This window comes from Tachypleus tridentatus, chromosome 8 (genome assembly GCF_004210375.1).
Source record: "Tachypleus tridentatus isolate NWPU-2018 chromosome 8, ASM421037v1, whole genome shotgun sequence".
NCBI classification, from domain to species: Eukaryota; Metazoa; Arthropoda; class Merostomata; order Xiphosura; family Limulidae; genus Tachypleus; species Tachypleus tridentatus.
Window position 1 is genome coordinate 142,302,824 of NC_134832.1, and position 25,012 is coordinate 142,327,835.

Consider the following 25,012-nt stretch of genomic DNA (forward strand, 5'->3'; position numbering starts at 1 on the left):
CGCGTAATATGTGATACTTTTAAGATAGTTTTAAGAGCAATGATGTCTTACATCTAGAGGCAGATGTTTCTAACCAATAACATAATGATGTAAAATTTTCCATCACATTTACCTTTCTTTCCTTCGATACAGCTGGTGTTCGACTTCCTTACAATCATCGCCAGAAGGTCCACAAGAACGGAACTTTAGAAGTGCACCACGTAGAAAGGGCCACAGATGAAGGTCCTTACACGTGCGTAGCTAGAAACAAAGAAGGCCAGAGCGCTGATAGCACTGCGTTTGTGAAAGTACAGGGTAAGTGCGTGTTTTCTGTCCATTTACATAGCTGTGTAATAAGTCTTATGAAACCTGAGATATTTCTTCTGGTTTCTGTGTGAACCCCCACGTTTGTTTCACAGTTGTAATGCGCGAAAGTATCATGCGGTCCAGATGAATCGTTAAGCTGGGACAACGTTAAGTCTACAGATTTACAACGCTAAAATCAGGAATTCGATTCTCATCGGTGGACTCAACAGATAGCCCGATGTGGCTTTGCTATAAAACACACACACACACGAGAACGTAGTACAGGAGATTCCTTGCATGATAAGCGGTGAGTTGGTGTAATATGCGGTTCAGAGAAACCTCTCTTTTTTTGTTTTCTAGATCATCTACTTGATATATTGTAAATGACTCTGTATGTTCATCGTAATTAACTCGTGTCAAATGTGCTGGAAGACAACGCCGCTGTCAGTCAGTATTAGATGTAGGCTCATAATATCATTGTGATGAACAGGTATACGATGAGACCCATGTGTTTATCATATGGTTCATAACAACATGTATTTATCTTGATAAATTGATTAAGATGTAGTCCAGGACTCTATGTTTATAGTAATAAGCTAATGTAAGATGTAGTCTGGGACACTATTTTTGTAGTAATGAATTGACGTAATGTATGGTTCGTGATACATTATATTCATCATCTTGAACTAATGTAAAACGTGGTTCAGGACGTTATTTATACTTCTCGTGATGAAGCTATAACTTAAGACACTTTACATCATTTAATAAACCTCAGTAACTCCTTATCTTCTGGAAGGGTCTATTTAAATGTATTGTAACTCCTTATCCTCTGGAAAGGTCTGTTTAAGTGTATTGTAACTCCTTATCTTCTGGAAAGGTCTGTTTAAATGTATTGTAACTCCTTATCCTCTGGAAAGGTCTGTTTAAATGTATTGTAACTCCTTATCCTCTGGAAAGGTCTGTTTAAATGTATTGTAACTCCTTATTTTCTGGAAAGGTCTGTTGAAATATATTGTAACTCCTTATCCTCTGGAAAGGTCTGTTTAAATGTATTGTATATTGTAACTCCTTATCTTCTGGAAAGGTCTGTTTAAATGTATTGTAACTCCTTATTCTCTGGAAAGGTCTGTTTAAATGTATTGTAACTCCTTATCCTCTGGAAAGGTCTGTTTAAATGTATTGTAACTCCTTATCCTCTGGAAAGGTCTGTTTAAATGTATTGTAACTCCTTATCCTTTAGAAAGTTCTGTTTAAATGTATTCTAATTAACTTTTCAGTGACAGGTAATTAATTTTATTTGACAACATTATATCCATTTCAACGAAACATGCCTCACTGTATTGAGAAAACTGTTTATACTCACCAGACAGTGAGGTTGTGGACCATGTAATCCAATATCCAGTTTATTCACATTCTAGTGAAACCGGTCATCGAACCTTTCACTTTCCCAAGAACTCTAAAGGAACTGCAACGCTCATCTGTTGTGTGCACCGTTAGCAGTGGAGACCTGCCTATTAGGATCCGGTGGTTTAAAGATGACCAGCCCATAACGGAGAACCATGGAATTCTCATTAAAGAGGTGGTGGAATACACGTCTCACCTACTTTTTGAATCGATTAAACTCAGACACCGAGGAAACTATACGTGCATTGCTAGCAACGAAGCTGGAACCGTCAGTCACACTGCTACTATGGTAATTCACGGTAGGCCTAAACTTCTTAACTCATTTTTTCTGTGCACTGAAAAATATTATGTACAAGAAGTTTTATCTCTTTTATTACTTATGCTTTACCTCGATATTGAAAATCACATTATAGTCGATTTGAGTTAACAATAATGCTTTTGAATGAATTTAAGTTAATCTCACAGGATTTAGGGAGGGGACTTTCGACTCCAGTCAGAAGTATTTATATTTTGTTTTTAACTGTTCGATATCAGGTTCACCTGAAACGACGAATACAGAGTATTAACTGATACTGAACGTAACTGGATCTACTTAAACAATCGCTCCTAAATATTTACAAAAGCGAACACGAATCAGCAGAATTCATAACTTCATTGTAGCTACTCGTCACTGGTATCCATGTGTGCCTATCTTTTAATTACTGTCCATCCTTAGTGTTTATCACAACTTTTAAAGTTTTATCGTGTCAAGTAATAATCCAACTTACGTTTTGGTAAGAAGTAAGATGGTAGTACATGAAGCAAACAACAAACTTTTATTTTATATTTAAAGTAAGGTATATTGTTTATTTAATGTGTGTTTCATTAACAGTGCTGGTTAAGGTGTTTAATATATATATATATTATTATGAAGAATATTTTGCATTGTTTCTTAGTATATGGATTTATGACTATTCTACACCTTCAGTGATGTCGAGAAAACCCACTTGTAGAGAAATATATATGTGAAAACGACTCGTTTGGGTTGAGAAAATATTTTACATAGAAGAGCGAACAACGTTTCGACCTTCTTCGGTCATCGTCAGGTTCACAAAGAAAGAGGAAACGTTGTTCGCTCTTCTATGTAAAATATTTTCTCAACCCAAACGAGCCGTTTTTGCATATATATTCTATACCTTCTAAGCTAGCCGAACTTTGTGAAAAATAGGGATTATGGCCGAAAATGTCTCTTGTAAAAATTTAGTGACCAATGAATGAATGCATTCTAATTATTATCAGTAAGCATGGTCTTTTAGATTAGCCATATTCGATGCTAGCTTAAGTTTTTTTGTTCTAATCTATGTAAATAGTTTGATTGAACAGAAGATAATGATAACCAATACTTAGCCGAAAATAACATTAACCTATAAGTTTTATTTATTTTAAACACCGTATCGTTTGTGCAATAATAAGTTGTGTTGGTCCTTTTATCACCAGTACCTCCTAGATGGATTATAGAACCTTCGGACAGTTCTGTAATCAAAGGACGAAGCATTGTTGTCGATTGTCAAGCAGAAGGATTTCCAGAACCAAGGATACGATGGGCCAAATCTGACGGTTTTGTATATTACTGTTGTTAAAATTTACAATAATTCTGATTATTCAATGCTTAATATAGAGAAGTGACATATGCTTATTGAAAAATTATTTGTTTAGTGAAACGACAACACAGAATCACCAAACGAGAGTTGGATTTATAATTTGAAAACAGCATCAGACTTCACTTCAATATATAAGTGTAGTTAAGCCTTTTCTTAGCATCGCAAATTAAGAATCTGTTTTGACAAAACTGGTAAGTTTAATATTATTACAATAAAAACTACGGTTTAATACAACAGAATTTGATATGCAATGAGTTATTTTTTATTTAATCAATAAAATATATTCGTTATTCCTTAGTTTAATTACGTGAACCGATTTAGCGATCGATGGAAATTTCAAACAACCGAAAGGAAATGAGGTCACCAAATTACTGTACCCAACTTACTGTACTGTTTTATACAGCCTTATAAACGCTTAACACAGAAACAACAAGAAACCACTTGGTTGGTTTTTTTAAGGTTGTTATTGCACGCCCGAACTTGATGAAACTAAAACTTTCAATCGGCACTTTAGTTTTCTGGGTATTAATTATCTCTTCCCACTCATCCCATCTGTAAAGTGCTGACGTCCAGTAATATCCAAGGCAACTCCTATAACGTTCTGCTTGTACGCCCCCCGTTTTAGCAAAACATTTTGGTCGTTGCTTTGAGAAATGAGATATGTTGACGTTCGATTTTCTGTTAGCAACGTAATTTTTTTTATATTAATCTGTTCCACATGTAGAAATTCGAAAGAAAATGACATTTAGGTGACATTGGAACTTCTAATGCTTCTAACATTTTTATCCTATTTTCATATACTTAGAGCATCGTTGGTTCTTGCTGTTGCCACCAGTCTTAATAAAATATCGCGCAATGAAAGCTTTGTTTTCATTTTTCGTAATCCATAAGTAGGAAAGGCACATTGTTTATGAAACATCATCGTGCTTTCTAATTGTGGGTTTCTTGTGAAGTAACTTATAATAACATATCCTCAATACTTGTTTTTATTACCGTTGTAAAAAGTACGTGGAGTATAGAACGAATGAGGAGCTTATTCCCCTTACATTTCAACAATAGTCATGTTATTCAGTCATATGATGTACACTTTAAGAGCCAATAGGAGAAACCCTGTATATCCTAAGTTTAGTTGTGAGGAGTTAGTTAGGTGGAGAGATCTTGTATACCCTGCGTTCAATTGGGAGGAGTTAGTTAGGTGGAGAGATCTTGTATACCCTGCGTTCAGTTGTGAGGAGTTAGTTAGGTGGAGAGATCTTGTATACCCTGCGTTCAATTATGAGGACTTTTCCATCTCCTTATTTTCATCTCTGGCGTTTCGTGTGTAAACAATCATTTTTCCTACCAGCTAAATCTTAGGAATTACATTAAATTACTTCGTAGACACGAGTGCCTGTGGAAAAATATTTGCATCTTGAGAGAGAGTTAAACTTTCTCCCTTCTCGACCTTAATCATCTACTTTGGTAACTACACATACCAAGCATGCTTGGTGGTGGGGATTCGAACTCATGACTCTCAAGTTACGAGTCTAGCACCCCTAACCACCAGGCTGTGCCATGCCCAATCCTCCTTTTACGTTACCGAAAAAAAAACGAAAGCTTAAGTTAGGTACTGTTGAATCAAGTAGAAATACTCACAGCTGTTGGAATATAATAACAAGCAGGAAGAGATGTTGGCAAGTTCTGTGACAGTGATAATTATTTATAAATAAGTTCAGTCCAGTGCATCCCGTTGCTCATTTCGTACTATCTGCCAACATATCCCTCAAAATGGACTAAGTACATTTTAGTTTTTTATTTATTAAAGGCGATGTGCCAACGTATTAATTTCACATTGTTCGTCTGTGCAAAAGACATTCATAAATCAATTGCGTAACCTGTCCCGAGGAAACGTAACCTTATCCTGAGGTTTCCGTGAAGGTGAAAACCAAAAATTTAATATAGTGTTTCGTATTCAGTTTATGTATATATGTATCTGATTTCGGTGACTTGCTATCATATGTACATATTTAAATCGTAGACTGCATATTGCCGTTATTAAAATCAACCAATAGAAAGCAATTAAAAATGTACTACAGTTTACCCAGTTTGCTGAGACATTGCAACAATGGACTATATTTTATTCTAACTTTAGAGCTAAGATTTCATTACAGTCATAAAATAATTATCACCTGTTTATGAAGCCACATATATAATAGAGTTCAATTATCTCTAGAGTCTCTAGATTTTTGTTTTGAATGAAAACGGTTATCGTAAGTGAATCGCGTGTAATTTGTTTCATATGAAAAGCTTCGTTATATCAGGCACACCGTTGCTTACGATTTGTTATTTAGTTTGTTAGTTTGGAACTAAGCACAAAGCTATACAATAAGCCGTATGTGCTCTGCCCACCACAGTTATCAAAACTCAGTTTTTAAGGTGGGAAGTTCCCAGACATACCATTGCCACTGGCTTGGTATTTAGTGCGAGTGGTCCATAAAAACTCCTTCAAATTAAGAATTGCCCACGGTGCTTCGTTTTGAAATTTTTCCATACTATTTATTCACCTAAATTACTTACGGGTCCTTTGTTCATTATAGGACTTTAACAACATATGAGTAGCAAAAAAATAAAATAAAATAAAAATTACTGAGATTTGTCTCACTAATTTCTATCTGTGTATTTAACATAGAAAAGAAGGATTCGATTATTATTATATTTCGACTAGCTCTCTACGCGTACTGATTATTCTAACTAGCAATATTGTAAAATTATTTAATATGACGCAACATGCTGATCTCACAATCTCGTGAACAGCATGAAAATAAGTCAGATTTAAGCGTTGAATTTAAGCACGAGCCTTTCGCACGTGTACAAATGTAGTAACCTAATGAATAAAATGCTTCGTCCAGAAAAGGAAGCTCCGCTGAATTTCAAACCAGTCGTCAGCAGCCCACACCTTCAGGTTTTTGAAAATGGGTCGTTGTCCATACACAACGCCAGAGAGAGTGACGTAGGCTCTTACCTGTGTCAAGCAACCAATGGAATTGGACAAGGCCTCAGCAAGGTTATTAAATTACATGTGAAAAGTACGTGGTGTTATTTATTTTTAGAATATCGATATTCTTTTGTTCCCGTTTTAAAAATTGAAATTTGATTTTAAACGTTTCGAGATGGCGTCTGTGTTTCCATGTTAAAAATTGAAATTTGATTTTAAAAAGTTTTGAGCTGGCGTCTGTGTTTCCATGATAAAAATTGAAATTTTATTTTAAAATTTTTGAGGTGGCGTTTGTTAGAACCTGAATACATTCGCAAGTTGTTGAGTTCCTTTTCTTGCTATGTATGTAATATTGAATGTACTAAATAACAAAAAAAAATAAACCGCTTTCATAAATATATCTTAAAACACAGTCAGGTATACCTCTTTCGATGGATTTTAATTTCACAGTTTGCCTGTACGATGAATCAAGTTGTTGTTATTTTACGTATGGCCATATGTCTAGTTGTTTTATCATACATGTTGGAAGACAGAACGGTAACAAACCACAGGAATTTAATTTATTTCTTACATTATTCGATTAAAAAAAAATAAGATTTATGTTCATTATTCTATAGCTTTTCACAATCCAATCAAGATATTGGCAGCACGAGAAAATTTATATCATGACAATTCTCTCAACACACGCGCAACTTAGGTAGTTTATTTAAATATCGATCGAGTTTTAATGTCCTAGTGTAGTTTTAAAGGGTTGTACAAACTCAGATTAAATATAATTTAAACGTATTGCAGTTGCTGCTAATTTCGATACAAAGTTCATGGCCGAAATGGTTGAGAAAGGACATAACGTCAAATTAAAATGTCATGCTGGAGGAGATCAACCCATCAGGGTCATCTGGTTGAAAGAAAAACAAAATATCGACCTGCAGGAAGACCCGAGGTTAGTTCATCTTTGTATTTTTTTTTTTTTTAAACATGATAAGTATTTGTTCAGAGACAAACTTAAGTCACGTGCGTAATAAGCACTGGGCATTCGTTAACTACAGAAATTCAGTAAGAGAAGACCCTACGGTTCAGCTAAACCTGAAAGTAGCAAGACGATTAAATAGCTTTTACATCAGGTGCTGGTTTTGTTTGTTACACATAGCGATTCCCCCTGGGCCCTAAGAAACAGCTGGCTGTGTCTATTTTAATTACCGTAGAGGAATCTTGTAGTATAGAATATATACATATGTTGTTGTTTTTTAATATTCCGACAACTGGAAGCCTTTCAGTAGTGCAGCGATACGTTTGCGAACTAACAATGCTAGAAAACTGTATCCGATACCTGTGGTGTGAAGAGATAGTCCATTGTGTAGTTTTGTGCTTGACTTCAAACAAGCACCTGAGAACAAAATAATAATAAGAACGCAATGTCAGAGAACGTTTTCAGTTTCTTTGTTATAACGAGTTCCTTTAAAATTTCACTACATAGTGTGTAGTGTTATATCTATCATATAATATAATGTTAATCCATATTTTACCTCAATGAAACCTATGCTTGTTTATATAGTCTCAAGTTCATTCTTCCTTAACTTGTTAATTCCGGACATGAACCAGTAGCGTTGGTGCTGTCCTCTAGTATTGCAACATTATATTAACACCGCTATTTGATATCTTCTTAATTCTATCCCATCAAACATGCTCGTTCCTTTCAGTCGCAGGGGTGTTATATGTGATGATCAATCCCACTATTCGTTAGTAAAGGAATAGCCCAAGAGTTAGTTGTAAATGGTGATGACTAGTTGCCTTCCCTCTAGTCTTACTCTGTTAAATTAGGGGCGGCTAGCGCAGATAGTCCTCATGTAGCTTTAAAAGAGTTTCAAACGAAACCAAACTAAAAATCTTCATGGTTAGTCTTATATTTCATAAAGTCTTTTTGATAAACGATCGTTCTAACTTGATAAATCCAACAGGAATGGCACAACCTGCATGTACGTTATTTCTTCTCGTTGTTCAAAGAAGTATTTTGTTTATGTTCCATACTGTTATTGGCAATGTAAAATATATTTTAGGAACCTTCGTGCGTCTTATATGCCAACACACTTATAATGAAATTTTATGTTTTTAATACGTGTGTATTTTTTATGTCTTAGATACAAACTGTTTGAAACAGTGGTGACCACTGGTGTTACTTCTGAGCTTCTTATCCGCCAAGCTGATAGACGAGATTCTTCCATGTTTACTTGTATCGCTTCCAACGTCTACGGACAGGACAACACCAATATTCAACTAATAGTACAAGGTCATTAAATTTTAAATTGTTCTCTGAACATAGTAGATCGAAACCAAATTCGCATTAAACATAACTTTATTATTCAATCGAGCGTGTTGGCTATGTCATCTCAAACCATAGACTTAAGTCACCCGGGCTCGGCATGACCAGTCATAGTCGAATTCCCGTCACACAAAACTTGCTCGCCCTTTCAGCCGTGGGGGCGTTATAATTTGACGGCCAATCCTACTATTCGTTGGTAAAAGAGTAGCCCAAGAGTTGACGGTGGGTGGTGATGACTAGCGGCCTTCCCTCTAGTCTTACACTGCTAAATTAGGAACAACTAGCGCAGATAGCCCTCGTGTAGCTTTGCGCGAAATTCAAAACAAACTAATGTAACCTCATACAAGTTCAGTCTTTTGTTTGTAAAGATTTTCTAAAGCCGCTTTATTAAAGGACAATTTTTTATCATGCATACCACTGCTTCATGCATCAGATTCGTTCGTATTATTGATTAGTACAATATCTAATCTCGTTGTAACCCTCATGTCTAAATAGTTCTTAATTTTGTTATATAAAAATCACAAGTGTTTCAGTTATCGTTTTAATGTAGTGTTTCTGACCAATTTCAGAACCTCCTGATGCGCCTCAGAACCTACAAGTCTCCGATCGGTCAAGCCGTACTCTTACACTCCGATGGTCAACATCATATAGCGGCAACAGTATCATCACAGAATACGTAATTCAGTACAAACTGAAGTATGGTAAGGCGATAAGCTGTGAGATGTTGGGGAGGGGAACCATCAACTGAAATCTATAAGACCGGTTGACTGCTGGGGTGAAAGTGGAGAGGAGATAGATAAATGAATGTGTAAGTTTGATTGGCTGGCTGAGTGAGGGTTAGATGGAAGAGTGGACGAATGAAAAAATTCACTCTAAAATTAGTTGGATTTTTTTCTCTGGCAGTGAAACATACAGGAAAAATAAGTAAGTAAACATCTTTTATGAGGGGAAAACAAGTTTATGGGTAAATGGGACGGGTTTCAAATTATTTAGCTTCCTCAGACGTGTTTCGTGGGAAAAGTCAGACAGATGAGTGAATAAGGTGGGTTCGAGATTAATTGTCTTCCTGGAATGAGCTTCATGAAAAAGGCAGGTAAATGGTAAGATTTTAAGACCAACTGGTTGTTAGAGGTATAAGAGGTTTAGTAATTTAATGGAAGGGGGAAAAGTTTAAGACTAATTAGTTTTCAGGGTTAGGATAAACCTAATAAGTGTATGTATGAGCAGACGATTAGGATGAGTAATGCTATATTATCTATAATAGTTTTATTAAACATATAGAGATTTTTTATTTGTTTCTTTTTTCAGAAAAATGGCAGAAAGAGACTTCCAATGTTACAATGTCCGGAACGGAAACAGATGCCATAGTCTCTGGCCTTAAGCCGGCCAGTGATTACAACCTTCGAGTACTAGCTAAAAACGGACTGGGTATAAGTGACCCGAGTACGGATGTGGAAGCCAAGACCGAAGAAGAAGGTAACATTTCTCTGGAACAATAAACCTACTTCTCATTTAAGTTTTCAGAGTACATTAATGAATATACCAGACAGTTAATAAAATTTCCATTTATTAAAAAAAAAAACTGCCCCTAATTATTGGAAATCTGAGTTATAATAAACATTAAACAAACTAGAAGCATAAAGCTTGGACATTCCAAATATGACTCTTTGCAATTCAACAGATTAATTTGAAGAAGTAAATTCAAACAAATCCTCAAATTCGAATAATTTTGTTACTTTTAAAATTTTGTTGACTGTTTGGTTGTTGGAATCTTATGGCGAAAAGCACCAGGGCTATCTGCGACATAATATTGGTGAATTTCTGTTGGGACGTTTGGTATATGCGTGGAAATTAATGTATATTTTTTGTTGCTGGAATTAGAACGCTCTTACCAATTACAAGACTTAATCACTAAAGCAGTCTTCTCGTTTGTTTCTAAAAGTATACAGCTGAAATAACAAAATATTGAAATATTAACAATTTAAAATGTGTGGGGGTTTTCTTAGAGCAAAGCCACATCGGGTTGTCCGCTGAGTTCACCGAGGGGAATCAAACCCCTGATTTTAGCATTGTAAGTCTGTAGAATTACCGCTGTACCAGCGGAAGACTCAGATAATGGCCCATTGGTGCATCTTAGAAGGCTTACTCAACGTAAATAGCGCATTACCGTTTTGAGGTAGCCCGACATGGCGCTCGATTCGTAATACGTGGCTCGTAGTTCGAATCCCCATCACACCAAACATGCTCGTCCTTTCAGCCGTTGAGACGTTATTATGTAACAATCATTCCCACTGTTCGTTGGTAAAAGAGTAACAGAAGAGTTGGCGGTGGGTGGTTATGACTGGCTGCCTTCACTCTAGTCACACATTGATAAATTAGGGACGGCTATCGCAGATATCCCTAGTGTAGCTTTGCGCGAAATTTAAAAAAAAAAACTTTTTGAAATAACATTTAAGGCTGTATAAACATAGGTAAGACACTGAACTGTAAAACAACACAATTTATCAACTGATGTGAACATTTGATAAATTTCAGCACCAGAGGGCCCTCCAATGAAAGTTCACGGTCAAGCAACGAGCTCGAAGTCTTTGAAGATTACGTGGAAGGTAGAAAGTTTATTTCTATTCGAAAATTATGTTCCTGTGTATTTATAATGAAATCTCTGAGAAATAAAAGAGTAATTACCACAAAAAATTTAAACAAATTATTAAAATGGAATCAAACAATTAATTTCAGATCGCTTCAGGCAAAAAAAAACTTAGATAAAAGTTTCCGACCATTTAAATAAAGTATTATAGAAAACGCCAATGCAACTTAAAACAATCTATATAACTCAGTATACGAGGTCTGTTCAAAAAATACGCGGACTGTTTTAATTGTGCGGCTCCAGTTTATTTCAGGGAAATTTGCTTGGTGTCGCTAGGTTCGCACAGATCAGCTGATTACGACGCCATTTCCCGATTGCAGATATCTTCATTTGTGTATTAGCTACGCGGTTATAAGTGAAGTGCGATTTTTCGTTTGGCGGATTTCAGAATGAATGACCTGAAGGAGCAACGACTTGCTGTGAAATTTTGTGTTAAACTTGGAAAATCTGCGACTGAAACTTTTGCTATGCTTAACACGGCTTACGGTGATGTTGCTATGAATCGTATGGCATGTTTCAAGTGGCATGAACGTTTTAAGGATGGTCGACAGTCCATTGAAGATGATGAGCGTCCTGGACGTCCTTCCACGTCAACTGACGACCCACACGTCGACAAAATCAACACCCTGGTGCGGGCAAATCGACGTCTCACTGTCAGGGAGCTTGCTGAAGAGTGTGGGATATCAGTTGGATCTTGTTACGAGATTTTGACCGAAAAATTGAAGATGCACCGCGTTGCTGCGAAACTTGTGCTTCAGAACTCGTAAGTTTTTGGCCAAACACTCGATCACTGTTCTTCCCCACCCACCCCCCTACTCACATGACCTTGCTCCTTGCGATTTTTTCTTGTTCCTCAAACTCAAAAGACCCTTGAAAGGAAGAAGATTTGAGACGATTCCCGAGATTAAGGCAAATGCGACGAAGGAGCTGGAGGACATTACAAAAGAAGCGTACCAGGACTGTTTCAACAAGAGGAAACACCGTTGGAATAAGTGTGTGCGTTGGGGAGGAGAGTACTTTGAAGGGGTCCCAGACCTGTAACTTCTAAATAAAGTACATTTTGTTTTATGACGTCAGTCCGCGTATTTTTTTTGAACAGCCCTCGTAAATCTTATTTAACGTAAAAACTTGGTAAAGGTCAGTGAAATTAAAATGTCAGTTTTATCTAGACGCAGAACTATAAAAATGAGTGATTATCTAACCAAGGATAAAAAATGGTATGAGTTAACATTGTTGTCAAAACTTTTAAATGCATAAACGATCGGTTCATGAGAATGGTGTATTCTATCAATCAAGGGCCCGGCATGGCCAGGTGATTAAGGCACTCGACTCGTAATCTGAAGGTCGCGGGTTCGAATCCCCGTCACATCAAACATGCTCACTCTTTCAGCCGTGGGGACGGTCAGTCCCACTATTCGTTGGTAAAAGAGTAGCCCGAGAGTTGGCGGTGGGTGGTGATGACTAGCTGCTAAATTAGGGACGGCTAGCACAGATAGCCCTCGAGTAACTTTGCGCGGAATTCAAAACAAACCGATCTGCCATTCAAAAGCATGAGGTCCATAGAAGCAAGGGAAGTAGTGCTTCCTTAATATTTAAAAAATAATAATTAATTATAAGTATCAGCCAAGTATGACATTGTGAACTTGTAATTAATTCATACGTAAGCACTTCACTTTTCTGTACGTAATCAGTTATCACCTTATATGGGAAAAGGCACTGTTGGGAAGAATCTGGATTACAACTCGTAAAATGCTTCATTTTTTAAAAGTTGATTTTAGTTTTTTTCACACTAAAAAAGTCTTTATTTCTAAGTAAAAACATTTTTCACGTAATATATTCTTCGAGCTATCAAATGCTTCTTACATGAATAATTCTCTGAATAAAAACTTTCACATTCGTAATTATTTAAAAAGAAAACAATATATATTGAATGTTATATTGGCTTCTTCTGTGGCATAAAGGAAGCAATTACCAGTTTATTTTACTTCAAAATACACGCAAAACTGGAACTTATTGACAATTTATAAATAAGTTACCGTTTCGTAATTATTATTTTATAAGTTAAAATGTACAATAAACAAATATAATATAATTAAAATAACACTATATAATTAATTTTCTTGCCTATTTGAAATATTTTGTTTTTTCATGACCTGCAACTCGCGCTTAGGACTATTTTTGTTTTTGTTTTATTTCTCTGATGTCACGTGATGTGAGGTGAGTTTGACATTACATGTATATTAAATGATAGTCATTTTTCGTATGCATAAATTTTTGTGAAGTGTCACCCTTCAGATTTGAATATGGATTCAAAAGATAATAGGTAAATTTGTAACTGTATTACTGAAAGCTCATTAGTAAACAAGTTTCGTACAAAGAGTTTTTGTGATAAAGAAAGCGTTATCAGAAACAGTAGACCGACAGCTCTAAGCCTGACTGGAAGAACAAAGCATTGCGTTTGAAAATTCAATGTAAACCAATATGACAGGACGTCTTGGTTAACTTCTTGTCCTAAATTGTAGAAGTTTTTCTGCTGATTTTGTTCATTATTTAACAGTGAATCTGGGTCATGGAACTCAAGCGGATTTGATGATTTAAGTTACATGCATAAGGTAATTAAAATACATGAAAATTCATCCAGTCATATTTTTCAACTCTAGGCCTATCTAAATTTTGAAAATTACGGTTTTAATTCCAACTAAATAGTCAGTATAAAATAAATGTGCAAACGTGAAAAGGTGAAGAGGAAGAGAGACATTTTAAAAAGATTAATCGACGTAGTATAACGGAAGATGGAATTAATATATAAGTAAAGTAAGTAACCAAATATGTCTTGTTTTTATTTTAATTGGAAGAACGTGATCTTAAATATGATTAATGGCTACTAGTAATTATTTTTATCCTTACTGGCCGTCCTGTACATATTTTTTTATTTTATAATCCACCTTTTATGGTTTTGCTTTACTATCTAGACAAATCACCGCACGCCCCAGCTATCAATGTAGTGTTATTAATAAAAAAAAGTGTATTTCCTATATAGAAATATAATTGCCTATATTTCCAGAAATAAGACTGTAACAAATAGTTTTGATATGCTGGTAAATGTTACGTACTAACTATTGATATTTTAAGGGTATTTAGAACTTTTATTATCAACATTCTGTTCGTATTCGTTTAAAAACAAACGATACATAATGTATTCCCACAGCCACCCAATCCGAGATTACAACACGGTGTCCTGTTAGGCTATTATGTAGGTTACAAGAAGGCGTCTTCGTCGGACGGGTATGTGTACAAATCTTTGGAAATCCAGCCAGATTTCAAAGAAGAATATCATCTCGGCGGGTTGAGCCGGTTCACCAACTACAACATTATAGTACAGGCTTATAATAGCAAAGGATCTGGTCCACCTTCGGAAGAATTAGTGTTACAAACTTTAGAAAGTGGTAAGTTGGACAATTCATCTCTTTAGAGGAAATTTGGTAACAACTTTTATAAACTGAAGCTTCATTATTACGCATCAGATGGCAGGACCATCAACAACAAGTGGAGCGAAACTTCTTTCGGATGAATTCTTTTTACAAATCTTAGAATTATGAAAAAAGTAGTTTCATATTTCCGATTCGTGTTTTAGACACATGCATATATATAAAATATACCTCTTCTCCCTTCAGGAAAAAAAAATTGTTACACATTTTACAACATTGAAATGCGTAAAAGTTCTGTATTTTAATTAAATGTTGATATATGATTACATCATAGAAGAAATAGATCAGTTTCGATTCAATTTGTTTAACGGACAGAATTTCGAATTTATAACACATAAAGAATGTAGTTGTTTCTAATTTCCTTAAGTTTAACGTTGATTTTAAAATTAATTTCTTTTTGTTTTGTCATAGATCCACCAATTACACCACAGTTAAAAGTTGAAACAAGTACATCCAGTTCCATTACGTTAATTTGGAACCCGGTTGCTCCTGATGGAAACCCAATCATGGGTATGTTTCACGTGTTCAGTGTTTGACCTTCAAGAAATTCCGTTTAACATTATAACCCAGTTTTGTCTGTGGATCATACATAATGCTTCATTAGACAATTCAAATTCAAAATTATCAGTGATTTGTTTGTGTTAATGTAGTGTCCTGTTGTCCTTGTCAATGGACGTTTCGCCAAAGGCGACATGTTTAGCATCCATATATTTCGTTCACTGCGTTATTCCTTACCGTTCGACAGTGCAATACCTTGACAGTAGACTTATGAGCGAAACTATAATCATATAACGAGATTGTTAAACGATGTAGAACCAAAAGACACAACATTTCAATATTATCCATGGTAGAAAAATAAAAATTGAACTGTAGAGTGTTTATGATAACGAAGAGTACGAAACTACACCCTACAATCCTTGTTTATCCAGTTTCATCACAAGATGAAGGCAGTAATTACGAAAAAGAAGTGTTCGATCCAAGATATTATTTGTAATAAGGCTGAGCATAACTCCAGATGTTATTAACAAGAAGTTAAAATTGACAAAGATTCTCAACTTTCAACCACTGTCGAAATCAACAACTATTTTCATCGAAGAGGTGACTCAAAGAAACTGAAGATCGATCAGTCTCATACTATCTGTTACGTTTTATAAATGCATCTTTAATGGATTTTGTTCTTCTTAAATATGATTTTGGAATTCAACATCCATGTGCAGTTGGAGGGTTTATATAAAAGGTTTCTCTAAGTGTGTGGTCAAATAACTGGTCTGTCCATTCTTTCCAGTAGCCTGTCACAATAGAAACTGTGATGTCGGCCAATAGTTCATAATCAGTACAAACAACAGCGGAGGAACACGTTCCAAGACAACACGGGTCTTGGAACATTGCTATTATAATTTTCGATTGTTCTCAGATATCTTTTTATAAAGGCTGTAAAAAAGTAGCCATAAACCAACAGACTGCTTTACTTTATAGTAATGTTTCTCAAAGATAATGTTTTTTACTGAAGTACCATGTATTAATATGAATTACAGATTATTAAACATTGATTACTTTGAAAACCTTCTGTAACAGACTTAAAAAATTGTTGAAACTGAAAACATTCCAAAATCCGTTCCTTCAAATTATTAGATGCCACAAAATATCATTTACGGAAAAAATACAAAACAGTGTTGGTTTATTTGTTGAATTTCACGAAATGCTACTCGAGGAATGTCTACGCTAGTCGTCCCTAATTTAGCAGTGTAAGACTAGAGGGAAGGCAACTAGTCATCACCACCTCCCGTTTACTCTTGGGCTATTCTTTTATCAACGAATAGTGGGATTGACGGTTATATTATAACACTTCCCTCTTTCGACTGAAAGAACGAGCATGTTTACTGATAGAATTCGAACCCACGATAAACGGGTTACAAGTTGAATGCCGTAACCATCAGGCTGTGCCAGGCCTCCAGTAGTGTCGGGAAGATATGTGCGTGCCATTTTTCCGCTGAAACCAGTTTCGCGGTTTTCAAACGGGCAACGATCACCCACGAGATTCGTGTAAATTTGAGGAGAAAATATGAGCGATTTGGGGGCCGGGTAGGTGGTTTTTGAGGAGAAATCGTATTTTTTTAATGTTTATTGCAGAAAAAAAATCTGACCGCCATCTTGGAGGCAGTCTCGTTTCGTCTCGTTGCAGGTCTCGTGGTCTGGTATCGTGTGCATACCAGACGATAAAATATTCTCTACACTCCAAAGAAACAACAGCGATTGAAATGTTTAAAAGGAAATATGTTCATTTTGATTCTGTAGACAAGAGAATGTGTAAGGACATTAGATCAGCAGCTTCAAAGTATACCTCAAAGCTGAGGGAGAATCAGAAGAAAAGGGCAGAAAGGCTTGAGGCCTATGGTTCTGTGAAATCTGGCCCAGCCACCTTGGCTAAAGAAAAAGTCCAGAAAGCCGCAGAGGCACAGAGAGCTGCCCATTCAGAGAAGGGGAGAAAAAAAGCTCGGAAGAGAGCACTGGAAACAATTGTCTCGAAAAAGAGGAAAGTAGCCAAGATTGATTAAAGGAAATTAAGTGATTTGAAATTTGACTGTAATTTATGCAGCAGAGCAGTAGTTGTTGATGTCAGTGACTGTACAAAATTTAATTTCTGATGCATATCACTGATATCAGTAGTTTAATATTGAACCATATCAGTAGTTGAATTTTTAAGCAATGCCATAGCTTTCCTTCATATGCTGTTTTAGTTTGTATTGTCAATTTGTGAAAGAATGGAAAATTCACTGACATTAAGGTACCAGTAGTATAATGACAAGATTGCATAGATGAACAATTTGAACTGTAGGTAGTCATGATTAGTCAAAAGAGTAATTTTATGTGATTTGAAAATTGTATGGAATATATGCAGCAGAGAAGTAGTTATTGGCAATGACTGTAAAACATTTAATTGGCAGCATACTATAGTTGATGATGATGATGTTATTGATGACAAAAAGGATAATAATGAAATGATTTGTATTTGAAATATTTACTGAGTTATTTTGGCTTTATTAACTCATATTACTAATATATTTTGATTTAGAAAAAAATAAACTGAATAAATAGCAAATAATCTTAAATTTCATTTATTTACTTTTTTATTTTATTTGTTAATTTTAGATATTTTGATATATCTTCTAAAAAATGAATTCAAATTAAAAGAATAAATCAATCTGCTAAAAACTGTAAATGAAAGTTATAGTTTTTATTAGTTTGATTTAGTCTTTTAATTTCCTTTTGTTATTTTATATGATATATATTGTGTACTTTTCCAACATTGCAATGTCAAAAAACATAAAGAAATTATGTCCCAGATTGCACCAAATCACACCAAATAGCATCCATTTTTTTAAAATTTCCAGGGGGGCATGCCCCCGGACCCCTCTAGTCAGGTGCGGCTGCGTCGCGCTGTGGCGCCAGGCTATATACCTTTTCCTCTTTTTTTCATAAATGTCATTGGCATGCCTTAAGATACAATGCCACAACATATGTCATTACAATGTAACTCCATATGATCGATATGTGGGTGTTGTGAAACTGGACAGATATCTCCTTCAAGATATTGAGGTTTAAATCACGCACACAGTTAGGTTACATAAAGCCAGTCTGAGACCTTTACGTCTTGCCGTTGAAACAAGGCTGTTGTTGTGTCACGATACACTTAAAATGGAGTTGAAACGTCACGAGCCGTCAATTCTCCTGAAATCTTTGTCATTTGTGGAGACAGGCAGGAGAGCACGCTAAGCCTGACCATTCGGTAGATGACTCTGACAGTTTTGGCGTGGCTCTTTGGTGACTGAGGTAGATATCACTTTGAACGTTCGTGCTAACCTATATATCTTTAGAAACAGAGGGCTCTGCACGCTATATATTACCAAAGAAAATCCGGGCAACGTTTGTCAGGCCTTTTATTATTGCCACTGAATCTGCCTCTATTTTTAAGAGCCATTATGCTCGTTTCTACTAAACACTTGTTATTTGTACTAACCTCAAGTATGAACAGAAATATTGCGAGAAATGAACAACCTGTATATTTTACTTTAAAGATGGATGTCATATCTGCTTAACCCTCCAGTTTACTGGAATAACTGGGAATCGTCTAAGTGAGATAGTGGGGAATATTATCCAGAATTCCATCCCATAACTCCAAAGGGTACTCAATTACATTGTAAACTTACGTTAACCGCTAAAGTTAACCATATTCACTCTTACAATTTTCAGAGTTCTGACGTACGGTTTTACTGAGACCCACCCAGACTAGAACTGGTGATGTGTCGGGGACCATTGCAGGGGCCTCGTAATATTTGGTGTTCGGACACATAAGCGCGGGAAATTTCGGCGTTTTATTATGATATCGACCAAGGGTTTTCTATTCTGATTTTTCAAGACCCTAAATAGGGTATTCTAGGCTAGTGCTGCCTCTGGACTATTGTGAAGCTAAAAACATTATGTTTTGTAATTCTTCAGTAAATAAACAATATAATATAATTTGTGAGGTGTTACTTAGGTGCTTGTAAAATACATACTAATAATTTGTTGACACCTAAACAGTGTGTCCGGTAAATATCAATAAATGTTTAAATTTTTATTCAGTACTTTACCATTAATCAATATTATTTTAATAAACTTTTTATCATAATGGTAGGGCGCTCGACTCGCAACCATAGGGTCGCGGGTTCGAGTCTCCATTGATTATGCTCCCTCTTTTCATAAGGTTGTTATATGTGATGGTTAATCCCACTGTTCGATGTTAAATGAGTAGTCCAAGAGTTGGTGGTGGACTGTTGGTGTTTACTAGCTGCATTCCTTCAAATCTATAACTGCTAAATTAAGGACGTCTATCGCAGATAGGTCTCATGTAGCTTTGTAGGAAACTTAAAATAAACCGAATTATAATAATAGACAAACCATTTTTAGAAAATTTTGAAAGTGGAATCTTTAGTGAAATAAGATTGAATTCCCTTTGTGAAAACGAATATTATTTTCTTAACGGATAAGATTGAATCCCTTTCTTGCAAGAATGAGCTTCGCTCCCAGTTGTAAATATTCAGAAATATATTTTAATATTTTAATAATGGTCTTGACACTTTCTGAAAAACGTACAACCGCCATGAGAATCCGAGAAGTGAGATTACCAAAAATATGTTTCTTTTACTAGTGTCTAACTGATATAGAGATCACCTGAAAACAGTTTGTTTTTGTTTTAAAGTTTACAGCTTGTGTTGAGATAGTGTTTAGTTCAGCCAAATGTATAAAATTTAAGGCAGTCAGTTTATGTATATCAGTAGAGGAAGAAATCAGTCATTAAAAATCATTGCTTTTCAAATCAGCAAATTGTGCGTTAAAAATGGTAAATACATTGTCAATAAATATCTTTTCCTCTTTGCTCCATGTTTACCTTTATTAGTATTCGTTAGTAAAAGAGCAGCCCCAGTGTTGGCGGTAGGTGGTGTGACTGCCTTCCCTCCAGTCTCCATGCGTGCCATTTTTCCGCTGAAACGCGGATTTCCACGGTTTTCAAACGGCCAACGATCACCCACGAGATTTGTGTAAATTTGAGGAGAAAATATGAGCGATTTGGAGGCTGGGTAGGTGGTTTTTGAGGAGAAATCGTATTTTTTCAATGTTTATTGCAGAAACAAAAAAATCTGACCGCCATCTTGGAGGCAGTCTCGTTTCGTCTCGTTGCAGGTCTCGTGGCCTGGTATCGTGTGCATACCAGACGATAAAATATTCTCTACGCTCCAAAGAAACAACAGCGATTGAAATGTTTAAAAGGAAAGATGTTCATTTTGATCCTGTAGACAAGAGAATATGTAAGGACATTAGATCAGCAGCTTCAAAGTATACCTCAAAGCTGAGGGAGAATCAGAAGAAAAGGGCAGAAAGGCTTGAGGCCTATGGTTCTGTGAAATCTGGCCCAGCCACCTTGGCTAAAGAAAAAGTCCAGAAAGCCGCAGAGGCACAGAGAGCTGCCCATTCAGAGAAGGAGAAAAAAAAAGCTCGGAAGAGAGCACTGGAAACCCTTGTCTCGAAAAAGAGGAAAGTAGCCAAGATTGATTAAAGGAAATTAAGTGATTTGAAATTTGACTGTAATTTATGTAGCAGAGCAGAAGTTGATATCAGTGACTGAAAAACATTTTATTATTATCTGCAGCATACAGTGCCAGTGGTTTATTTTAAAGCATATCATTAATTTTATTTTGAAGCAATGTCAAAGCTTTCCTTGATTTGCTGTTTCAGTTTGTATTGTGAAAGAATGGAAAATTCACTGACATTAAGGTACCAGTAGTATAATGACAAGATTGCATAGATGAACAATTTGAACTGTAGGTAGTCATGATTAGTCAAAAGAGTAATTTTATGTGATTTGAAAATTGTATGGAATATATGCAGCAGAGAAGTAGTTATTGGCAATGACTGTAAAACATTTAATTGGCAGCATACCAGTAGTTGATGATGATGATGTTATTGATGACAAAAAGAATAATAATGAAATGATTTGTATTTGAAATATTTACTGAGTTATTTTGGCTTTATTAACTCATATTACTAATATATTTTGATTTAGAAAAAAAATAAACTGAGTAAATAGCAAATAAACAATCTTAAATTTCATTTATTTACTTTTTATTTTATTTGTTAATTTTAGATATTTTGATATATCTTCTAAAAATGAATTCAAATTAAAAGAATAAATCAATCTACTAAAAACTGTAAATGAAAGTTATAGTTTTTATTAGTTTGATTTAGTCTTTTAATTTCCTTTTGTTATTTTATATGATGTATATTGTGTACTTTTCCAACATTGCAATGTCAAAAAACATAAAGAAATTATGTCCCAGATTGCACCAAATCACACCAAATAGCATCCATTTCTTTAAAATTTCCCGGGGGGTCATGCTCCCGGACCCCTCTGGTCAGGTGCGGCTGCGTCGCGCTGTGGCGCCAGGCTATATACCTTTTCCTCTTTTTTTCATAAATGTCATTGGCATGCCTGAGTCTCACACTGCCAAATTAGGGACGGATAGCGCAGATAGCCCTCGGGTAGCTTTGCGCGAAATGCAAACCAAACCAAACTTTAAAGACCACTAAAGAAATATGTATTTAATATTTGAAGGCTTCATTTTGTTTCTAAGCTGCTAGCCCCTACCCCAGTGGCACAGTGGACTTCAACGGTAGAAATGGTTTTCGATACTCGTGGTGAGCAGAGCACAGATAGCAACTCATTGTGCAGGTTTGTGCTTAATTTCAAACAAACAAAACCTATACCGCTGAAGGGAAAACACGTCAACTACCATTAATATGATTCATCAACGAATCAAAAATTCTTTATATCATACCACATGAAACATTTACGATGAACAGTAGATTAACAGAGGAGTCATTTCTGTAACCTAATAATAAATCTCTGTAATAAGGATAGAGTTAAGTATATTTTTTACAGAAAATATTATCGCGGGTTCGAATCCCCGTCGCACCAAACATGCTCGCTCTTTCAGCCATGGGGGCGTTATAACGTGCGGTCAACCCCACTATTCGTTGGTAAAAGAGTAGCCCAATCGTTGGGAGTGAGTCTTCCCTCTAGTCTTACACTGCTAAATTAGGGACGGCTAGCGCAGATAGCCTTCGAATAGCTTTGCGCGAAATTCAAAACACCACCAAATCAGGAAATATTAACAAAGTGCCATCTTATGGATTATAGTGACAAAAGAAAGGCATTGATGGAAAAGGTTAAGAAAGAAACATAAGTTTATGGTATATTTCCACAAGAAAATCACTTTATTGAATGATAAAATTAAAAAAAAACCTATTAAGTTGCGATATATGAAATAGATGACGAAGAAAAAGTTAATTACAATAATTACTAGATTAATTAATTAATTAATTTCCTCTTCTATAGGCTTTGCACTAAGTTTGATAAAGAACGATGGTCAGGTGGAAGAGGTTAATATCTCAGGTGGTCAGAACACCTATACCTTCAATGAACTAAGATGTGGCTCTCAGTACCAGTTTTTCTTGGTTGCTTTTAATTCAGCCGGACAGGGAGAACCTTGTGACACAGTCCACACGAGGACTTTAGGTGGAGGTAAGGAGGACAAAAGTTTTTTAATGTTAATTAACTTAATAATTAATTATTTTATTTATTTTTTTACATGATGCTTCTACGTTCGAGAAAATTTCTAATGCTAAAGTATAATGAAATAAGTCATCCTTTAAAATTACTTCTTTAGTTAAAGAAGGCCAGGCGGTTAGGGTGCTCGACTCGTAATCTGGGGCTCGTGGGATCGTATCTCTTTCACACCAGACATGCTCGCCCCTTTCTGCTGTGGGAGCGTAACTACGTGACGGTCAATCCAACTATTTCTTGGTAAAAGAGTAGCCCAAGGGTTGGCCTTCCCTCTAGGCTTACACTGGTAAATTAGGAACGGCTGACACGGCCGTGTTGCTTTGCGCGAAATTAAAAAAAACCAACAAACTTTACTGACACGACTGCTTGTTATGGACACGTTTAGTGTCTCCACCAGTCGTCAACATTGTATAGTTTTTTTTTTTATTGTGAAAGGTATGTAAGAAGAGAGAGAAAAATGACTTCTTGTAACATTTTCACAAAAAAAACATGCGATTACTTTTAATTTTATATTATCTTTTTTTCTTGCATTGTCGTTTGTTTATTTCACAGCGTTATCGGAAAAACGCTAAATTATCTGCGCATAGCCTACCAGTATTGTGTTTTTAGGACGTACACTTGTTATTATATTTGATTTCTTATTATTTTGTTATCTACCCGAAAGAGTGTGTTGTCTGTCAGTCAGTCAGTAAATACTAAAATAGCGTCACATGAGGGACGCTTAAAGTTGCAACTTGTACATTCATAACATCACTAAAACGTGCGCATGCTATAGATCATGAGAAGAATTATGCACCCTGTAGGCTACAACACAGCATGATATATGAACTTCAACAGCAAGAAATAAAAATATTTGATTACTCTTAATTTTAAAACAAAATAATTTCGGCGACCCTGCAGAAGTACATCTAGTAACATCTTACTTTTTCGTTTAGTAGATGTATATACTGAAAGAGTCACTCTTATTTTCAACTTTTAAAACTACACATGAAAGCGTTTCAGCACCATTAATAGCCCTCTTTAGCCTAAGCCTGCGAGAGTTTTAACATACAAGTAATTGCAATACTATTTCAGATAACAGCAATATGTTGTAGACCACGTATCCGGTTAAGAAGCTTTGACAACTTCAAGTAACACGTAGTAGCTTAGGGTGAAGGAATTTAAATTTTTTAACCTCAAATGCGTATTATGTTACACATGGCTAAAGGAAAGGTTATATATCCACTGGATAGTCTTACCTGAATGAGAGCTGTTAACAAAAAGAATACATTACGTCAGAAACATCTGCCACCTTCATGACTTATTTTAAACGAATAGCGGGGCTAGCTTTGCGGTCATAACTCCTCCACAGCTGAAAGTTCAGAGCACATTGTGGTCTGAACCTTGGGCCTTCAGGAACGCAGCCCAACCTGCTAAAAAACTATACCACGCCAGCTTTTTATACATAAAAAAGAAAGAAATATAGATCAATATTTTGGTTAAATGCTGTGTTGTAAAGTTCATTTCACTTTGTTCATTGCAAAGGTCAAAGCTTTTTGCTAGATATTCATGTTTAATTATCTCACCTTGCAGCACCAGTGGCTCCCAGTAACAGTCTAGCACTATCATACAACGCCACTTCCGTAACCGTTAATTTGGAATCATGGGAAGACAATGGATGTCCGTTACTCTCGTTCCTAGTACGTTATAGACGCCAAGACACTCAACACTGGAACGTGGTAGCAACCGATCTTCCCGCCAGTAAAAAATTCTTGGATATCCATGGATTGACAGCAGGAATGTGGTATCGGTTACAGGTTACTGGGAGAAATATAGCTGGAAAAACGGAGGCGGAGTATGTCTTTCGTACTCTCGTCACCCCAGAAGGTATCTGTATTAACCTGATTTAAGTCCAGTTTTCTTTACTCTCGTTTGGGTATTAACGTAGCGAAAGGTAAATTTTGTAGTCTAGTGACACAGAAAGGGACACTAGTTTGTTGTTTTTTAAATTAGTACCTAAAATAATGTTTTAATGGGACAGAAGTAATTATTAACACGTGATTCTGTGTGCCTTATTTTTACCTTGGAAATGGGAGTACAGTTTAGTAGATTTTACT

At 35.7% G+C, this 25,012-nt stretch overlaps 1 protein-coding gene across 1 annotated transcript in view; it reads left to right on the forward strand.

Annotated features, from left to right (window-relative positions):
* The window catches only part of LOC143223633 (cell adhesion molecule Dscam1-like), a 126,710-nt gene that overhangs the window by 90,662 nt on the left and 11,036 nt on the right, over positions 1–25,012 (forward strand). Inside the window, exons 8-20 of the mRNA XM_076451832.1 lie at positions 133–294; positions 1,704–1,988; positions 3,166–3,285; positions 6,218–6,394; positions 7,096–7,243; positions 8,439–8,587; positions 9,190–9,321; positions 9,929–10,096; positions 11,156–11,226; positions 14,476–14,713; positions 15,167–15,265; positions 22,689–22,874; positions 24,489–24,782. Of these exons, the coding sequence (XP_076307947.1) occupies positions 133–294; positions 1,704–1,988; positions 3,166–3,285; positions 6,218–6,394; positions 7,096–7,243; positions 8,439–8,587; positions 9,190–9,321; positions 9,929–10,096; positions 11,156–11,226; positions 14,476–14,713; positions 15,167–15,265; positions 22,689–22,874; positions 24,489–24,782 (2,229 nt within the window). The remainder of the gene's footprint in view (positions 1–132; positions 295–1,703; positions 1,989–3,165; positions 3,286–6,217; positions 6,395–7,095; positions 7,244–8,438; positions 8,588–9,189; positions 9,322–9,928; positions 10,097–11,155; positions 11,227–14,475; positions 14,714–15,166; positions 15,266–22,688; positions 22,875–24,488; positions 24,783–25,012) is intronic.